Source organism: Somniosus microcephalus, chromosome 7 (genome assembly GCF_052327205.1).
Source record: "Somniosus microcephalus isolate GS21.2 chromosome 7, FLI_Smic_1.0, whole genome shotgun sequence".
Lineage (NCBI taxonomy): Eukaryota > Metazoa > Chordata > Chondrichthyes > Squaliformes > Somniosidae > Somniosus > Somniosus microcephalus.
In genome coordinates, this window is record NC_140993.1 from 200,849,927 (window position 1) to 200,866,781 (window position 16,855).

At 42.4% G+C, this 16,855-nt stretch overlaps 1 protein-coding gene across 4 annotated transcripts in view; it reads right to left on the reverse strand.

Annotated features, from left to right (window-relative positions):
- Positions 1-16,855, reverse strand: part of taf2 (TAF2 RNA polymerase II, TATA box binding protein (TBP)-associated factor) — a 170,745-nt gene that overhangs the window by 146,744 nt on the left and 7,146 nt on the right. For all 4 annotated transcript variants that reach the window (XM_085993331.1, XM_085993333.1, XM_085993332.1 and 1 more), the window contains exons 2-5: positions 16,514-16,567; positions 16,258-16,418; positions 9,415-9,533; positions 6,010-6,151 (exon numbers count right to left, since the gene is read on the reverse strand). In XM_085993331.1, coding sequence (XP_085849457.1) covers positions 6,010-6,151; positions 9,415-9,533; positions 16,258-16,418; positions 16,514-16,567 — 476 coding nt within the window. The remainder of the gene's footprint in view (positions 1-6,009; positions 6,152-9,414; positions 9,534-16,257; positions 16,419-16,513; positions 16,568-16,855) is intronic.

The window sequence follows — 16,855 nt, forward strand, 5'->3', positions numbered from 1 at the left end:
GAGAGGGGGCGGTACTGGACCTAATTCTGGGGAATGTAGCCGGGCAAGTGGTGGAAGTATCAGTAGGAGAGCATTTTGGCGACAGTGACCATAATTCAGTGAGATTTAAGGTGGTCATGGAAAAAGACAAAGACGGCCCGGAAATAAGGGTTCTAAATTGGGGGAAGGCCGATTTTAATATGATAAGGCAGGATCTGGCCAAAGTGGACTGGGAGCAGCTACTTATAGGAAAATCCACATCAAAACAGTGGGAGACTTTCAGAAGGGAAATAGAGAGAGTACAACGCCAACATGTTCCTGTAAAGGTCAAGGGTGGGACCAACAAGCAAAGGGAACCTTGGATGACAAGGGATATACAAAAATGCATTAGAAATAAAAGGGGGGCTTTTGGCAGTTACAAAAGACTAAAGACGGAAGAAGCCCTAGAGGAGTATAAAAAGTGCAGGGGCATACTTAAAAAAGAAATTAGGAGGGCGAGGAGGGGCCATGAAATAACACTGGCGAGCAAAATAAAGGAAAATCCTAAGATGTTTTATAAGTATATTAAGGGCAAGAGGATAACCAGGGAAAGGGTAGGGCCCATTAGGGACCAAAGTGGCAATCTGTGTGTAGAGCCAGATGATGTAGGCGGGGTTTTAAGTGAATTTTTTGCATCTGTGTTCACTATGGAGAAAGACGATGCGGACATAGAAATCGGGCAAGGGGACTGTGACATACTTGAACATATTAGCATCGAGAGGGAGGAGGTGCTAGCAGTTTTAGCAGGCCAAAAAGTGGATAAATCCCCAGGCCCGGACGAGATGTATCCCAGGCTGCTGTGGGAGGCAAAGGAGGAGATTGCAGGGGCTCTGACACAAATTTTCAGAACCTCTCTGGCCACAGGGGATGTACCAGAGGACTGGAGAACAGCTAATGTAGTACCATTATACAAGAAGGGTAGCAGGGATAAACCAGGGAATTACAGGCCAGTGAGCCTAACATCTGTGGTAGGGAAATTATTGGAAAAAATTCTGAGGGACAAAATTAGTCTCCACTTGGAGAGGCAAGGATTAATCGGGGATAGTCAGCATGGCTTTGTCAAGGGTAAATCGTGTCTGACAAATCTGATTGAATTTTTCGAGGGGGTGACTAGGGGGGTGGATGAGGGAAATGCTGTGGATGTGGTTTACATGGACTTCAGTAAAGCTTTTGACAAAGTCCCGCATAGGAGACTGGTCAAGAAGGTAAGAGCCCATGGGATCCAGGGTGCCTTGGCGCGTTGGATCCTAAACTGGCTGAGTGGCAGGAGGCAGAGGGTGATGGTCGAAGGTTGCTTTTGTGACTGGAAGCCTGTGTCCAGTGGGGTACCTCAGGGATCGGTGCTGGGTCCCTTGTTGTTTGTGATCTACATAAATGATTTGGATGAGAATGTAAAAGGTATGATCAAAAAGTTCGCAGATGACACGAAAATTGGTGGGGTGGTAAATTGCGAGGAGGAAAGCCTCAGGCTACAGGACGATATAAACGGGTTGGTCAGATGGGCGGAAAAGTGGCAAATGGAATTTAACCCTGAAAAGTGCGAGGTGATGCATTTTGGACGGACAAATAAGGCAAGGGAATACACAATGAGTGGTAGGACCCTAGGAAGTACAGAGGGTCAGAGGGACCTTGGTGTACATGTACATAGATCCCTGAAGGCAGCGGAACAGGTAGATAAGGTGGTTAAAAAGGCATATGGGATACTTGCCTTCATTAGCCGAGGCATAGAATATAAGAGCAGGGAGGTTATGATGGAGCTGTACAAAACGCTGGTGAGGCCACAGCTGGAGTACTGTGTGCAGTTCTGGTCACCTCACTATAGGAAGGATGTGGTTGCTTTGGAGAGGGTGCAGAGAAGATTCACCAGGATGTTACCTGGGATGGAGCACCTCAGCTATGAAGAAAGACTAAACAGGCTGGGGTTGTTTTCCTTGGAGCAAAGAAGGCTGAGGGGGGACCTGATTGAGGTGTACAAAATGATGAGGGGCATAGATAGGGTAGACAAAGAGGAACTTTTCCCCTTAGTAGGGGGGTCAATAACGAGGGGGCATAGATTCAAGGTAAGGGGCAGGAGATTTAGAGGGGATTTGAGGAGGAACTTTTTCACCCAGAGGGTGGTTGGAATGTGGAACTCAATGCCTAAAAGGGTGGTAGAGGCAGGAACCCTCACAACATTCAAGAAGCATTTGGATGAGCACTTGAAATGCCATTGCATACAAGGCTATGGACCAAATGCTGGAAAATGGGATTAGACTGGACAGGGATGGATGGGCGGCGCAGACACGATGGGCCGAAGGGCCTCTTTCTGTGCTGTAAAACTCTATGACTCTATGACTAAACTAAGGAAAGATATACTGTAAATGGCCAGGGAATAAGTAAGAGTTACAGAACAAGAGTGTAAAAAGATGATTTAAAAAAGAGGGGAACTATTAAAAATGAGATAAACTGTTTGTACAGTAATGCACAGTGTCCATAGTAAGAGGGTAACTGGAGGCATTAATACATTATGAGGAACCAGATATAGTAGGGATTACAGAGACATGGCTACGGAAAAATCAGGACTGAGAATTAAACATTGCAGGGTATAACATATTTAGAAAAGATACGGAGGAAAAAAAGGGAGGCGGAGTAGCTGTACTTATTAGAGATAACATAATTGCGATAGAAAAAAGTGATGCAGATATCAGCAAGACAGAAATAGAATCCATGTGGATTGAGATAAAAGATAATAGGGTAGTTTACAGACCACCTAATAGTGGAAGGGAGGTGGAGGAAGAAATATGCAAACAAATTAGGGAAATGTGTAAAAGAATAATCATCATGGGGGATTTCAACTACCCCATAATTAATTGGCCAGATGAGGTAGGTAAAGGGGATAAGGGAATGGAGTCCCTACAATGTATGCAGGACTCCTTTCTAACCCAGTATGCAAGAAGCCCAACAAGGAAGGATTTGCTACTGGATCTAGTAATGGGGAATGAACCAGAGCAGATGAGAGAAGTACAAGTATGGGAGCATCTAGGCAATAGTGATCTTTATATAGTATGCTTTAAGATAATAATTGAGAAGGACATAAGTACGACGAAGACCAGGGTAATAGATTGGAGAAAAGACAATTTTGAGGGGCTGAGAATAGAACTTGGGAAAATAAAATGGACAATTTTGGCAAACAATGATGTAGAACAGCAACGGGAAACATTTAAAAACGTGTTCAACAGAGTCCAAGAAAAATATATTCTGCTAAAAAACAAGAACAATCTAAACACTAATGAGACACCATGGATGAATAAAAACACAAGGTTAAAATTGAGGGCAAGGGCATGAACAGCAGGGGAGAACAATTCAAAGGAGATAAGAAAAGATTAAGAGAGAAGTCAACAAAACAATTAGGAAGACAAAGAGGAACTATGAAATTAAATCATCAAGGAATAGAAAACAAAATAGTAAAATATTCTACAGGCACATAAATAAGAGAATGTGGATGGGAATAGGGCTACTAAGGGATGTACAGGATAAAAATCACAGGTAGCGATGGCAAAATGGCAGAAATATTAAATAATTACTTTGCTTCAATATTTATCAGGGAGACAGATCAGGCGGACTTGACATCAGAAGAGGAGGTTAGAAATGATATAACTGCATTTAAAATAAGGGGAGAATATTAAATAAACTAATCAAACTCAGAGGATAAAAACCCTGGTCCAGATAGATTACATCCGTGCATTTTTTTAAAAATTCTTGGGAAGAGATAGCAGAGGCATTAGTACACACATTTAATTTCCTGAGGAAAAAAAAAGGTGTAGTGCCAAAGGACTGGCAGATAGCTAACATAATACCTATATTTAAGAAGGGAGAAAGAACATGCCAAGGGAACTATAGACCAGTCATCTTAACATCGATGGTAGGAAGAATAATGGAATCCCTACTAAAGGAGAAAACAGAAAAACATCTAGAAACCAAAAACATAATAATGAATAGACAGCATGGATTTCAAAAGGTAAAGTCTTGCTTGACCAACCACACTGAATTTTTTGAAGAGGTAACAGAGAGAGTAAACAATGGTAATGCAGTAGATATAATTTATCTAGCTTTCCAAAAGGCCTTCAATAAGGTGCCACATAATAGACTAATGAATAAGGTCAGAGCATATTGAGTCAGGGGACAAGTAGCAGAATGGATAGCTAGCTGGCTTCAAGACAGAAAGCAGAGAGTAGGGATAAAGGGTAGCTATTCAGAGTGGCAGAAGGTGGAAAGTAGGGTCGCACAAGGATCAGTGCTGGGACCAATGTTGTTCACAATTTATATTAACGATTTAGACTTGGAAATCAAAAACAATTTCTAAATTTGCGGGTGACACCAAATTGGGGGGATAGTCAATACAGGTAGACTATCCTTTATCTGAAAACCTCGGGACCAGCCGTGTTTTGGTTTTCGGAAAATTTCGGATTTCGGAAGGTATTTTATAAGACTGGGATATTTGTCGGGGGTGGGTCGGCGGGGGTCGGGGTCGGCGGGGGGGTCGGCGGTCGTCGGCGGGGGTCGGGGTCGTGCGCACGACTTACGCTGACCCTCTGCTCAGCGTAAGTCGTGCGCCACTCTGGTCATGTCGTGCGCACGACTTACGCTGAACGAAAAAACCTTCGGTTTTTAGGAGGGTTTCGGTTTTCGGATAAAAGGTAGTCTACCTGTACTGAGGAGTACTGCAACAAATTACAAGACAACATTAATAAACTTGCAGAATTGGCAAATGAATTTTCAACACAAGTGTGAGGTATTACATTTTGGTAAGAACATTAAGGAAGTCACACATTACTTGGAAAATAAGAATTTAAATGGGGTTGAGGAGCAAAGGTATCTGGGAGTACGAATACACAAATCACAAAGTAGCAAAGCAGGTTAATAAGGCTATAAAATAGCAAACCAAGCACTCGAGTTTATTTCTAGAGGGATAGAATTGAAAAGTAGACACGTTATGCTAAACTTGTATCAAACCTTGGTTAGACCACATGGAGTACTGTGTACAATTCTGGTCACCATATAAAAAGGATTTAGAGGCACTGGAGAGGGTGCAAAAAAGGTTAACAAGGATGATGCCAGAAATGCAAGGATATTCCCATCAGCACAGGATGAGCAGGCTGGGTCTAAGCTGAAGGGTGACATAAGAGAGCTTTTTAGAATTATGAAAGAGGTTTTGATAGAATAGATACAGAGAATGTTTCCACTTGTGGGGAAGAGCAAAACTAGAGGCCATCAATGTGATAGTCACTAAGAAATCAAATAGGGAATTCAGAAGAAACTTCTTTATCTCGAGTGGTGAGAATGTGGAACTCGCCACCATAGGGCGTGGTTGAGGTGAATGGTATAGATGCATTTAAGGGGAGGCTAGATAAGCATATGAGGGAGAAGTGAATCGAGGGTTATGCAGATGAGGAAGACAGGAGGCAGCTCGAGTGAAGCTTAAGTGCCAGCATGGACTGGCTGGGCCAAATGGCCTGTTTCTGTGCTGTATATCCTATGTAATTCTATGTAATGTACATTTTAATGCAGAGAAGGCTGAAGGGAGATTTAATAGAGGTGTTCAAAATCATGAAGTTTTGATAAGAGTTACTAAGGAGATCTATTTCCAAGGATAGAAGGGTCAGTAACCAGAGGACACAGATTTAAGGTAATTGGGAGAAGAACTAGTGGCGAGATGAGAATTTCTTTTTACACAAATGATGATGATCTAGAATGCACTGACAGAAAGGGTGGTGGAAGCAGATTCAATAATAACTTTCAAAAGGGAATTGGATAAATACTTGCAAGAGAAAATTTGCAGGGTTATGGACTAATTGGATAGCTCTTTCCAAGAGCCACCACAGGCACGATGGGCCAAATGGCCTCCTTCTGTGCTGTATCATTCTATGATTCTAGTAATAATTACACAAGCTTAAAATGTGTGTTTGTATAAAAGCATTAAAAGAATTTACTCTAAATAATTTAGCTACTCACCTTGTAGAGTTTTCATACCCAAAGGAGAAGACATGTGCACCTCGCTCAGCCATGCTGCCTTCTATATTAGGCACGACAAAATGAAGTCCTCCTTTTGGCTGGTCCAAGGAAAATTCTATATATACCTTCAAGACTTTCATCTCTAATAATGGTAACCAGAAAAATGACAGCACATTTCTACGGTATTGCATATTGTAAAATTCTATTATAATTACCAAAAACTTTTACATAATGCACTAACTGATCTGTGCGATTGAAGTATAGTGCACTCTTGTGATACTGACCTGCTAATCTGACCTGTCACTTTTACGCCACAGCTCAGACACTACATGTAGGAAAGTGATCTAAATAGTCAACACCCGAGATCAATCAGAAGCAAATTACTATTTGGAAGTTTCTCTGGATTGACAGCTGCCTGAGTCCTTTCTTTGAAGAAGTCAGACAATCTAGTCAAAGAAAACCAGCAAGAAATTGCTAGCTTTCTTTCTCTTTTAGCATACTTACCAAGTCAAAACTCTGGCTTTCTTTTCTTTAAGATTGATTGGCAAGGACAATCAGGGCTAACAAGACACTCTAGCGCCCATGACAATTAAGATGCTTTCAATTGCTGTGGGACTGTGCCTTTGTTTTTTTAATACTTTTTTTTTTAAAGTGTGACACAGAAATTTGCATTGCAAAATGTGATGCATGGAAATGCATAAGAAACATGCCACTTTGAATATATTAATAAATTTCCTGCGGCACTGCTCATAGTAAGTTAGATGAAAATGATGTTTTATAATGACAGGAGCATTATTATACCATATATAATGCATAAGATATTAGTCTGTTTCTAGTGAAATTGTGCCCCTTTAAGGACAGAAAATTTTAATTGCTGTTAAGTAAACATGGGGTAAATTCAAAGTTAAAATGCTATTCAGGCTGCATGTCAGAAGCCTGGCTGTGTCTATTTTTGTTTGACGTATATTTGACGAGGTCAATTAAGAAGCTGAAGACTGACATTCTTTCTGTCCTCAGAAAATTTCTGAACATTCCAAATGGCTGCATTTGTTTCTATATATTTTTTTTTTTAAGTCCGACACAGAGTTTTGAGCTTGACGCCTGAGCTGTAACAGGGAAATGTGAGGCAGCAAATTGGAGATCTAATGGATGAGAGATGGAAAAATGTGATGGAGGAAATGCATATTAGATGTACCTTTTTATTATACAAGCAGCTTTCCAGTGGAATTGCTCACTTTGAATCAGACATGTTCTGTCATATAATACAAAATGTATTATCAAGGCTGTTGTCAACCGTGGCTCAGCTCGCCTCCAAGTCAGAAGGTTGTGGGTTCAAGCCCCACTCCAGAGACTGGAGCACAAAAATCTAGGCTGACACTAGTGCATTACTGAGGGAGTGCTGCACTGTTGGAGGTGCCGTCTTTCGGTTGAGGCGTTAAACCGAGGCCCCGCCTGCGCTCTCAGGTGGACGTAAAAGATCCCATGGCGCTATTTCAAAGAAGAGCAGGGGAGTTATCCCGGTAATAACAAGAGAAAATGCTGGAAATACTCAGCAGGCCAGGCAGCATCCGTGGAGAGAGAAACAGAGTTAACGTTTCAGGTCTGGGACCCTTCATCAGAACTGGAAAAAGCTGGAAATGTAACATATTTTAAGCAGGTGCAGAGACAGGGGGGGGGGAGGGGTTTAGGAGGGGAGGAAGGAATTGAAAGAACATGCTGTGAAAATGTTGCAAATGGGAATGGCAAAATCATACTGCATGAAAAATGGGGGCAGGGATTATTATCTGAAATTGTTGAACTCCATGTTGAGTCCGGCAGGCTGTAAAGTGCCCAATCGAAAGATGAGGTGCTGTTCCTCGAGCTTACGTTGAGCTTCATTAGAACAATGTAATAGACCGAGGACAGAGAGATCAGAGTGGGAGTGAAGTGGAGAATTAAAGTGACAGGCAACCGGAAGCTTAGGGTTACCCTTACGGACTGAACGGAGGTGTTCCGCAAAGCGGTCGCCCAATCTGCGTTTGGTCTCCCCAATGTAGAGGAGACCGCATCGTAAGCAGTGAATACAGTATATTAAATTGCAAGAAGTGCAAGTAAATCGCTGTTTCACCTGGAAGGGGTGTTTGGGGCCCCGGACAGTGGGAAGGGCATGTGTTGCATCTCCTGCGCTTGCACGGGAAGGTGCCAGGTGAAGGAGAAGGGCTGTTGGGGGTGATTGAGGAGTGGACCAGGGTGTCGCGGAGGGAGCGGTCCCTTCGGAATGCTGAAAGGGGAGGTGAGGGGAAGATGTGTTTGGTGGTGGGAGCACGTTGGAGGTGGCGGAAATGGCGGAGGATGATCTGTTGAATGAGGAGTCTGGTGGGGTGAAAGGTGAGGACAAGGGGAACCCTATCGTGGTTCTAGGGAGGGGAGGGAAGGGGTGAGAGCAGAAGTGCGGGAAATAGAACGGACACGGTCAAGGGCCGTGTCAACCACAGTAGAGGGGAATCCTCGGTTGAGGAAAAAGGAAGACATGTCAGAAGCACTGGTATGGAAGGTGGCATCATCAGAGCAGACGCGGCGGAGACGGAGAAACTGGGAGAATGGAATAGAGTCCTTACAGGAAGCGGGGTGGGAGGAAGTGTAGTCCAGGTAGCTGTGGGAGTCGGTGGGCTTGTAGTGGATGTTTGTCGAAAGCCGATCGCCAGAAATGGAGACAGAGAAGTCAAGGAAGGGAAGGGAAGAGTCGGAATGGACCATGTGAAGGTGAGGGAAGGGTGGAAATTGGAAGTAAAGTGAATGAACTTATCTAGTTCAGGGCGAGAACAGGAAACGGCACCAATACAGTCATCGATGTACCGGAAAAAGAGGTGAGGGAGGGGACCCGAGTAGGACTGGAACAAAGAATGTTCCACATATCCCATGAACAGGCAGGCATAGCTAGGGCCCATGCGGGTTCCCATAGCAACACCTTTAATTTGAAGGAAGTGAGTGGAGTCAAAGGAGAAGTTGTTCAATGTGAGAACAAGTTCAGCCAGGCGGAGGAGGGTGGTGGTGGATGGGGACTGGTGGGCCTCTGTTCAAGGAAGAAACGGAGCGCCCGAAGGCCGTCCTGGTGGGGGATGGAGGTGTAGAGGGATTGGACGTCCATAGTGAAGAGTTATCCCGGTGTTCTGGCCAATAATTATTACTCAATTAACAGCACTTAAAACAGATTATCTGAAGAGTTGGGTTTTTATAACAATTTAGCAGCTTTTAGGGTAATTTTATTTGGTGTCAGCCCACAAATTACTAGGTTTATTGAATTAAATTTCATAACTTTCCCATGGTGGGATTTGAACTCAATTTCAGAGTTACTAATCCAGTACCACAAACATTAGGCTGTTGTACCCTAAAAGTTTATACCCTGCAGTGACCATTTATACTTACCATCAATATGTTTCCATAGTTCAGATGGAACCTTGATACACAGCTCTCCATTTCCTGTGTCTGGGTCAACTGCACTGACTGCTGCTGCGTAGGCGTTGGAAAAATAATTAAGATTGCGCCTAGAGTACAAGGGAGGAAAGAAATGGATATATTTCATAAGGCTACAATGCTGTCAGTTAATCAGGCAAAGCAATGCAAGAGGAATGGAAATTATGCATACAATAATCTATGTACACACTCCAAATTCAAAAATAAATTAAGTATCATAGGTTTGTGTCCAAATTGTTCAGCAAAATTGTTTCATCACACAAAAAAGTTATACAAATACAGTCTCCAGTTGAGAACAATAGCTGTATTGGGAGCAAAGATTGCAAAAGTAACCAGATGTGTTATAATAGCCAATGCAAGCCAAGGCTATTATTATATTACATAATCAGGATCACTTTCATAATCTGAGAAGCAATCATTTGAACTCAAAATCAGGAAACTGCAGGAAATAATTATTTTATTCTTTATACTGAGACTTCAAATTACATGGGTATGGATATATTTTATTTATCTGTATAATTAAAAGTTTTGCATCTAGTGCATGTCCATCATTGCATGTCTTTCAGAGGGGTCATACTTCAGTCTGTATCACAGCCATAGAACAATAGTAATTAGTAATTTAACAGATAATTCCTTATTTCAGCCAATCAAATAACTTTTTGACTATGCTCTCACATTCCTATTTGGTGTCCGTTAGTCCACTGCTTTAAGACAAGAGTCAATCCTGAGGCATTTCACTGTAGAAATAAAAGTTTATGTTTCTTCTCTTGCTCATTGATACGACTGCTGCTCTTTTCGCCTCTCTACCCTAGCAACCCTGCCTACTAATATGTCATTCTGCTCAAAGACCAATAAAAGGCAAAGGCTACAGTCCCAATAATAATTTTCTCACTGCTTCTGGATGACTTCACTGGGTGATGCATCATTTTTACCTGCAGTAATCATGTTCTGTTGATTTTTGGAGGTGAAATGCATGGTCCGTATTTATTCCTATTTATTTACAGCATAAAAAAATACATCGGGGACAGGAACAGCATTATAACTCATTCATAGTTGTCACTTATGAGTTATTTGGTCAGGTCCACATTTTGTATTTAAATCAGTCCTTGGCATAGGAACAGGAGTTGGCCAATTCAGCACCTCAAGCCTGTTCCGCCATTCTATTAGATTATGGCTCAACTGCACGAAGCGTAGTAGAAACATAGAAAAATAGAGCAGGAGTAGACCATTCGGCCCTTCGAGCATGCTCCACCATTCAATATGATCATGGCTGATCCTCTATCTCAATACCATATTCCCACTCTCTCCCCATACCACTTGATGCCTTTTGTGTCTAGAAATTTATCTACAGTAAACTCTTTAGTATCCGGCACCGATGGGACCGGGATGGTGCCGGTTGATTAAAAATTCTGGATAACAGAGAAGTAGGCAATTTTTAACACAAAAAAAATAAAAACCAGTGACTAACTCGGCCACCGCGGGAAACGCGGAAAAACAAAAAATGGATGGATTCGGCAAGATTACCGGCTATCTATTTTGCCGCTTATTAAAGAATTCCGGTTGATTAGGTGCCATTTAAATGAGAGTTTACTGTATTTCCTTCTTAAATATATTCAGTGACTTGGCCTCCACAGCCTTCTGTGGTAGAGAATTCCACAGGTTCACCACCCTCCGAGTGAAGAAATTTCTCCTCATCTCAGTCCTAAATGTCCTACTTCATATCCTGAGATTGTGACCCCTCGATCTAGACCCTCCCAGCCAGGGGAAACATCCTCCCTGCATCCAGTCTGCCTAGCCCTGTCAGAATTTTATACGTTTCAATGAGATCCCCTCTCATTCTTCTAAACTCTAGTGAATACAGGCCTAGTCGACCTAATCTCTCCTCATACGACAGTCCTGCCATCCCAGGAATCAGTCTGGTGAACCTTCACTGCACTCCCTCTATGGCAAGTATATCCTTTCTTAGGTAAGGAAACCAAAACTGCACACAGTACTCCAGGTGTAATCTCACCAAGGCCCTATATAACTGTAGTAAGACATTCTTGCTCCTGTATTCAAATCCTCTTGCAATGAAGGCCAACATACCATTTGCCTTCCTAACTGCTTGCTGCACCTGCATGTTTGCTTTCAGTGACTGATGTACAAGGACACCCAGGTCCCTTTGTACATCAACATTTCCCAATCTATCACTACAGGTACTTAAATAATACTCTGCATTTCTGTTTTTCCTACCAAAGTGGATAACTTCACATTTATCCACGTTATACTGCATCTGCCATGTATTTGCCCACTCACTCAACTTGTCTAAATGGCCTTGAAGCCTCTTTGCATCCCCCTCACAACCACACCTAATTTCGTGTCGTCAGCAAACTTGGAAATATTACATTTGGTTCCCTCATCCAAATCATTGATATATATTGTGTATAGCTGGACCCCAAGCACTGATCCCTGCGGTACCCCACTAGTCACCCCCTACCACCCCGAAAAATACCTATTTATTCCTACTCTGTTTCCTGTCTGTTAACCAATTTTCAATCCATGCCAGTATATTACCCCCAATCCCATGTGCTTTAATTTTGCACACTAACCTCTTATATGGGACTTTATCAAAGACCTTCTGAAAATCCAAATACACCACATCCACTGGTTCTCCCTTATCTATTCTACCAGTTACATCCTCAAAAAACTCCAATAGGTTTGTCAAACACTATTCCCCTTTCATAAATCCATGTTGACTTTGTCTAATCCCGTTGATATTTTCCAAGTGTCCTGTTATCACATCCTTTATAATAGACTGTAGCATTTTCCCTACTACTGATGTTAGGCTAACCGGTCTGTAGTTCCCCGTTTTCTCTCTCCCTCCTTTTTTTAAATAGTGGGGTTACATTTGCCACCCTCCAATCTGCAGGAACTGTTCCATAATCTATAGAATTTTGCAAGATGCCAACCAATACATCCACTATTTCCATGGTTACCTCTTTTAGTACTCTGGGATGCAGATCATCAGGCCCTGGGGGTTTATCAGCTTACAGTCCCATTAATTTCTCCAGCACTATATTTTTTTACTAATACTAATTTCCTTTAATTCCTCCTTCTCACTAGACCCTTGGTTCCCCAGCATTTCTGGGAAGTTACTTGTGTCCTCTTCCGTGAAGACAGAACCAAAGTATCTGTTTAATTGCTTAGCCATTTCCTTGTTCCCCATTATAAATTCTCCCGTTTCTGACTGTAAGGGACCTACATTTGTCTTCACTAATCTTTTTCTTTTTACATACTTGTAGAAGCTTTTACAATTTGATTTTATGTTGCTTGAAAGTTTACTCTCATACTCTATTTTTCCCCTCAATCAATCTCTTGGTCCTTTTTTGCTAAACTCTAAACTGCTCCCAATCCTCAGGCTTGCTACTTTTTCTGGCAACTTTATATGACTCCTCTTTGGATCTAATACTATCCTTAATTTCTTTTGTTAGCCATGGTTGGGCCGCTTTTCCTTTTGTGTTTTTGCGCCAGAAAGGAATGTATAACTGCTGCAATTCATGCATTCGTTCCTTAAATGTTACCCTTTGCCTATCCACCATCATGCCTTTTAATGAACCTCCCCAATCTATCAAGGTAAGTGAGCTGCAGGCACAAATAGCCACATGGGAATATGATGTGGCAATAACCGAGACCTGGCTCAAGAAAAGGCAAGATTGGGTATTAAATATTCCAGGTTATAAAGTGTTCAGGAAAGATAGGAAGTGGTGTGGCAGTATTGGTTAAGGAGAATGCTGGAGAGGGAGAATGTCCTGGAGGAGCTAGAGTGGGAGGATGTCCTGGAGGGGTCAAGGGCAGAATCTATATGGCTAGAGTTAAGAAATAATAGAGGTACCATTACACTACTAGGTGCATTCTATAGACCACCAAATAGTGGGAAAGATATGGAGGAGTAAATTTGCAGAGAAATTACAGATAGGTGCAAGAACTATAGAGTAGTAATAATGGGAGACTTCAACTATCCTAATATAGACTGGGATCGTAATAGTGTAAAGGGCAGAGAAGGGGATGAATTTCTGAAGTGTGTTCAGGAGAACTTTCTTGATCAGTATGTTTCTGGCTCGATGAGGGAGGAGGCATTGCTGGATCTGGTTCTGGGGAATGAGGTAGGTCAAGTGAAGCAAGTGTCAGTAGGTGAACATTTAGGGAACAGTGATCATAGTATCATAAGGTTTAGATTAGCTATGGAAAAGTCCAGGGAGCAAGCTAGAGTAAAAATGTTTAACTGGGGGGAGGCCAATTTCAGTGGGATGAGAATGGATCTTTGAAGGGTAGCAAGAGGAGGGGTGCGGCCGATTAGGGACCAAAAAGGAGGCCCATGCATGGAGGCAGAGGGTATGGCTGTTTCATTTCCTGTGTTTTTTCAGTCCTGAAGGGTTTCGACCCGAAACGTCGACTCTATTTCTCTCTCCACGGATGTTGCCTGGCCTGCTGAGTTTCTCCAGCATTTTCTGTTATTTCGGGTTTCCAGCATCCGCAGTATTTTGCTATCGTACTAAACGAGTACTTTGCATCTATCTTCACCAAAGAAGAGGATGCTGCCATAGACATAGTAAAAGGAGGAGGTAATGGAGATACTTGATACGATAAAAATTGATAGAGGTATTAGAAAGGTTGGCTGTACTTAAAGTAAATAAGTCATCAGGAGCAGATGGGATGCATCCTAGGATGCTGAGGGAATTGAGGGAGGAAATCGCGGAGGTACTGGCCATAATATTCCAATCCTCCTTAGATACTGGGGTGGTGCCAGAGGACTGGAGAATTGCAAATGTTACACCATTGTTCATAAAAGGGTGTAAAGATAAACCCAGTAACTACAGGCCAGTCAGTTTGACCTCGGTAGTGGGGAAGCTTTTAGAAACAGTAATCAGGGACAAAATTAAGTCACTTGGACAAGTATGGATTAATTAAGGAAAGCCAGCACAGATTAAAGTCAAATTGTGTTCAACTAACTTGATTGAGTTCTTTGATGAGACAACAGAGGGTTGATGAGGGTAATGCAGTTGACGTAGTGCACGTGGATGTCCAAAAGGCATTCGACAAAGTGCCACATGATAGGTTTGCCAGCAAAGCCCATGGAATAAAAGGGACAGTGGCAGCATGGATACGGAATTGGCTAAATGATAGGAAACAGAGAGTAGTGGTGAACGGTTATTTTTCGGACTGGAGGAAGGTATACAGTGGTGTTCCCTCGGGGTCGGTAGTAGGACCACTGCTTTTCTTGATATATATTAATGACTTCGACTTGAGAGTACAGGGCATAATTTCAAAATTTGCAGAGGACACAAACCTTGGAAGTACAGTGAACAGTGAGGAGCATAGTGATAGACTTCAAGAAGACAGACAGGCTGGTGAAATGGGCGGACACATAGCAGATGTAATTTAACGCAGAAAAGTGTGAAATGATACAATTTGGTAGAAAGAATGAGGAAAGGACATAGAAACTAAATGGTACAATCCTGAAAGGGGTACACGAACAAAGAGACCTGGGGGGTATGTGTGCACAAATCGTTGGAAGGTGGCAGGGCAGGTTGAGAAAGCAGTTAAAAAGGCTTACGGGATCCTGGGATTCATGAATAGAGGTATAGAGTACAAAAATGTGGAAATTATGAAGAAGCTGTATAAAAGCAACAGGCTCACAGAGTGATACTCACAGAATCATTCCTTTCTGCCAATGTCCACAACTCCTCCAACACCATCCCTGGGTATGTCCTGTCCCACCGGCAGGACAGACCCAGCAGGGGTGGTGGCACAGTGGTATACAGTCAGGAAGGAGTGGCCCTGGGAGTCCTCAACATTGACTCCAGACCCCATGAAGTCTCATGGCTTCAGGTCAAGCAAACCTCCTGCTGATTACCACCTACTGCCCTCCCTCAGCTAATGAATCAGTACTCCTCCATGTTGAACACCACTTGGAAGAAGCAGAGAGTAGCAAGGGCACACAATGTACTCTGGGTGGGGGATTTCAATGTCCATCATCAAGAGTGGTTTGGTAGTACAGGTAGACTATCCTTTATCCGAACTTCCGAAAACTGAAAACCTCTAAAAACCGAAAGTTTTTTTATTCAGCGTAAGTCGTGCGCACGACTTAAGCTGAGCAAGGCAGAGGGTCAGAGTTCTCTCCTGGGTAGGAGATTGCAGGCCGAGCCGGGCAGTGTGAAGGAGGTACCGGGAGAGTGTACCCAACAATACAGCGGCCCGTCCGATATTCTTTTCTCCCCCCCGACCCGAACCGAACCGCGGCCCGTCCGATATTCTTTTCTCCCGACCTGACCCGAACCGCGGCCCGTCCGATATTCTTTTCTCCCCCCGACCCCCGCCACCCCCCCCCCCCCGACCAACCCATGGCAAAATAGCCTGCCAACAAGTTGCTATCGAGATTCACACATGAAGAAAAGCCAGCTCCTAGCAACCATACCCCAATACAAATCATCTTCACGTAAAGAAATACAAGCAGAATGCATTTTATATTCAGTAAACACCTAGTGAATTGATATTTTATAGTCCTACAGCTTATTAGTGTTCTGGAATTGCGATATTTAACATTTCTAGGTTTAATTTTTTCTACAGGAAATTCAATATTGTTAACATTCAAAGTTGCAAAGAATTTGTGGTCTAATTCTAATGAGCTCCCAGCCAGGGTCACTTTGGCTCATTATACACGAAAAATTTGAGCTTTCTCTGTTCTTTCAGGCGCAATCTTGCTTTCCACCATTCTTAGTTTCAGCACTTAAAGAGCTATTGCAATGTCATACTTACTGCTTTGATTCATGGTGGCAGACCTCCAAGGTCGGATCATTGTAAATGAAAGCAGCTTCCAAATCATTTACTCTTACTCTGTAAATCCGGCATTGCTTGCTATTCAGTTTTATTCTATTGAGGTTAGCAAGTGACGGGAATATGGTCAACTCCACATACCCCTGCAAACATAAAATATACAAGAGTCCTGTTTAGTAAGTCTGAAATTATTTCTTTATTTAGTACAAAAATTGAAAAAAAAATTGTAGTTACTTACTATAACAGACTTCCTCTGAAAGTTTATATTATTTATGCAGACCACCTGGTGAGTTGTATAAAGACATAAATCAAAAGTAAAATGACAGCTCAGTGTAGAGTAAGCTCATGCCAATTAATCAATTTTAATTCATTTAAACAATCAGTTTGAGGAGTGTAATAACAGTACTGAATACAAATTTGAGCATTTAGTTCAGACCCTGCCCTAAATAAGACAGATGTCATTCATGCCATTATCAAACGGTGTAATTTTTTTCAGAGATTTGGCTGTTGGGCGAAAAGATATACCTACTGGTTAAATAGCACAATCTAAATCTGTATACTGTTTCAGAAAATTCCAAGA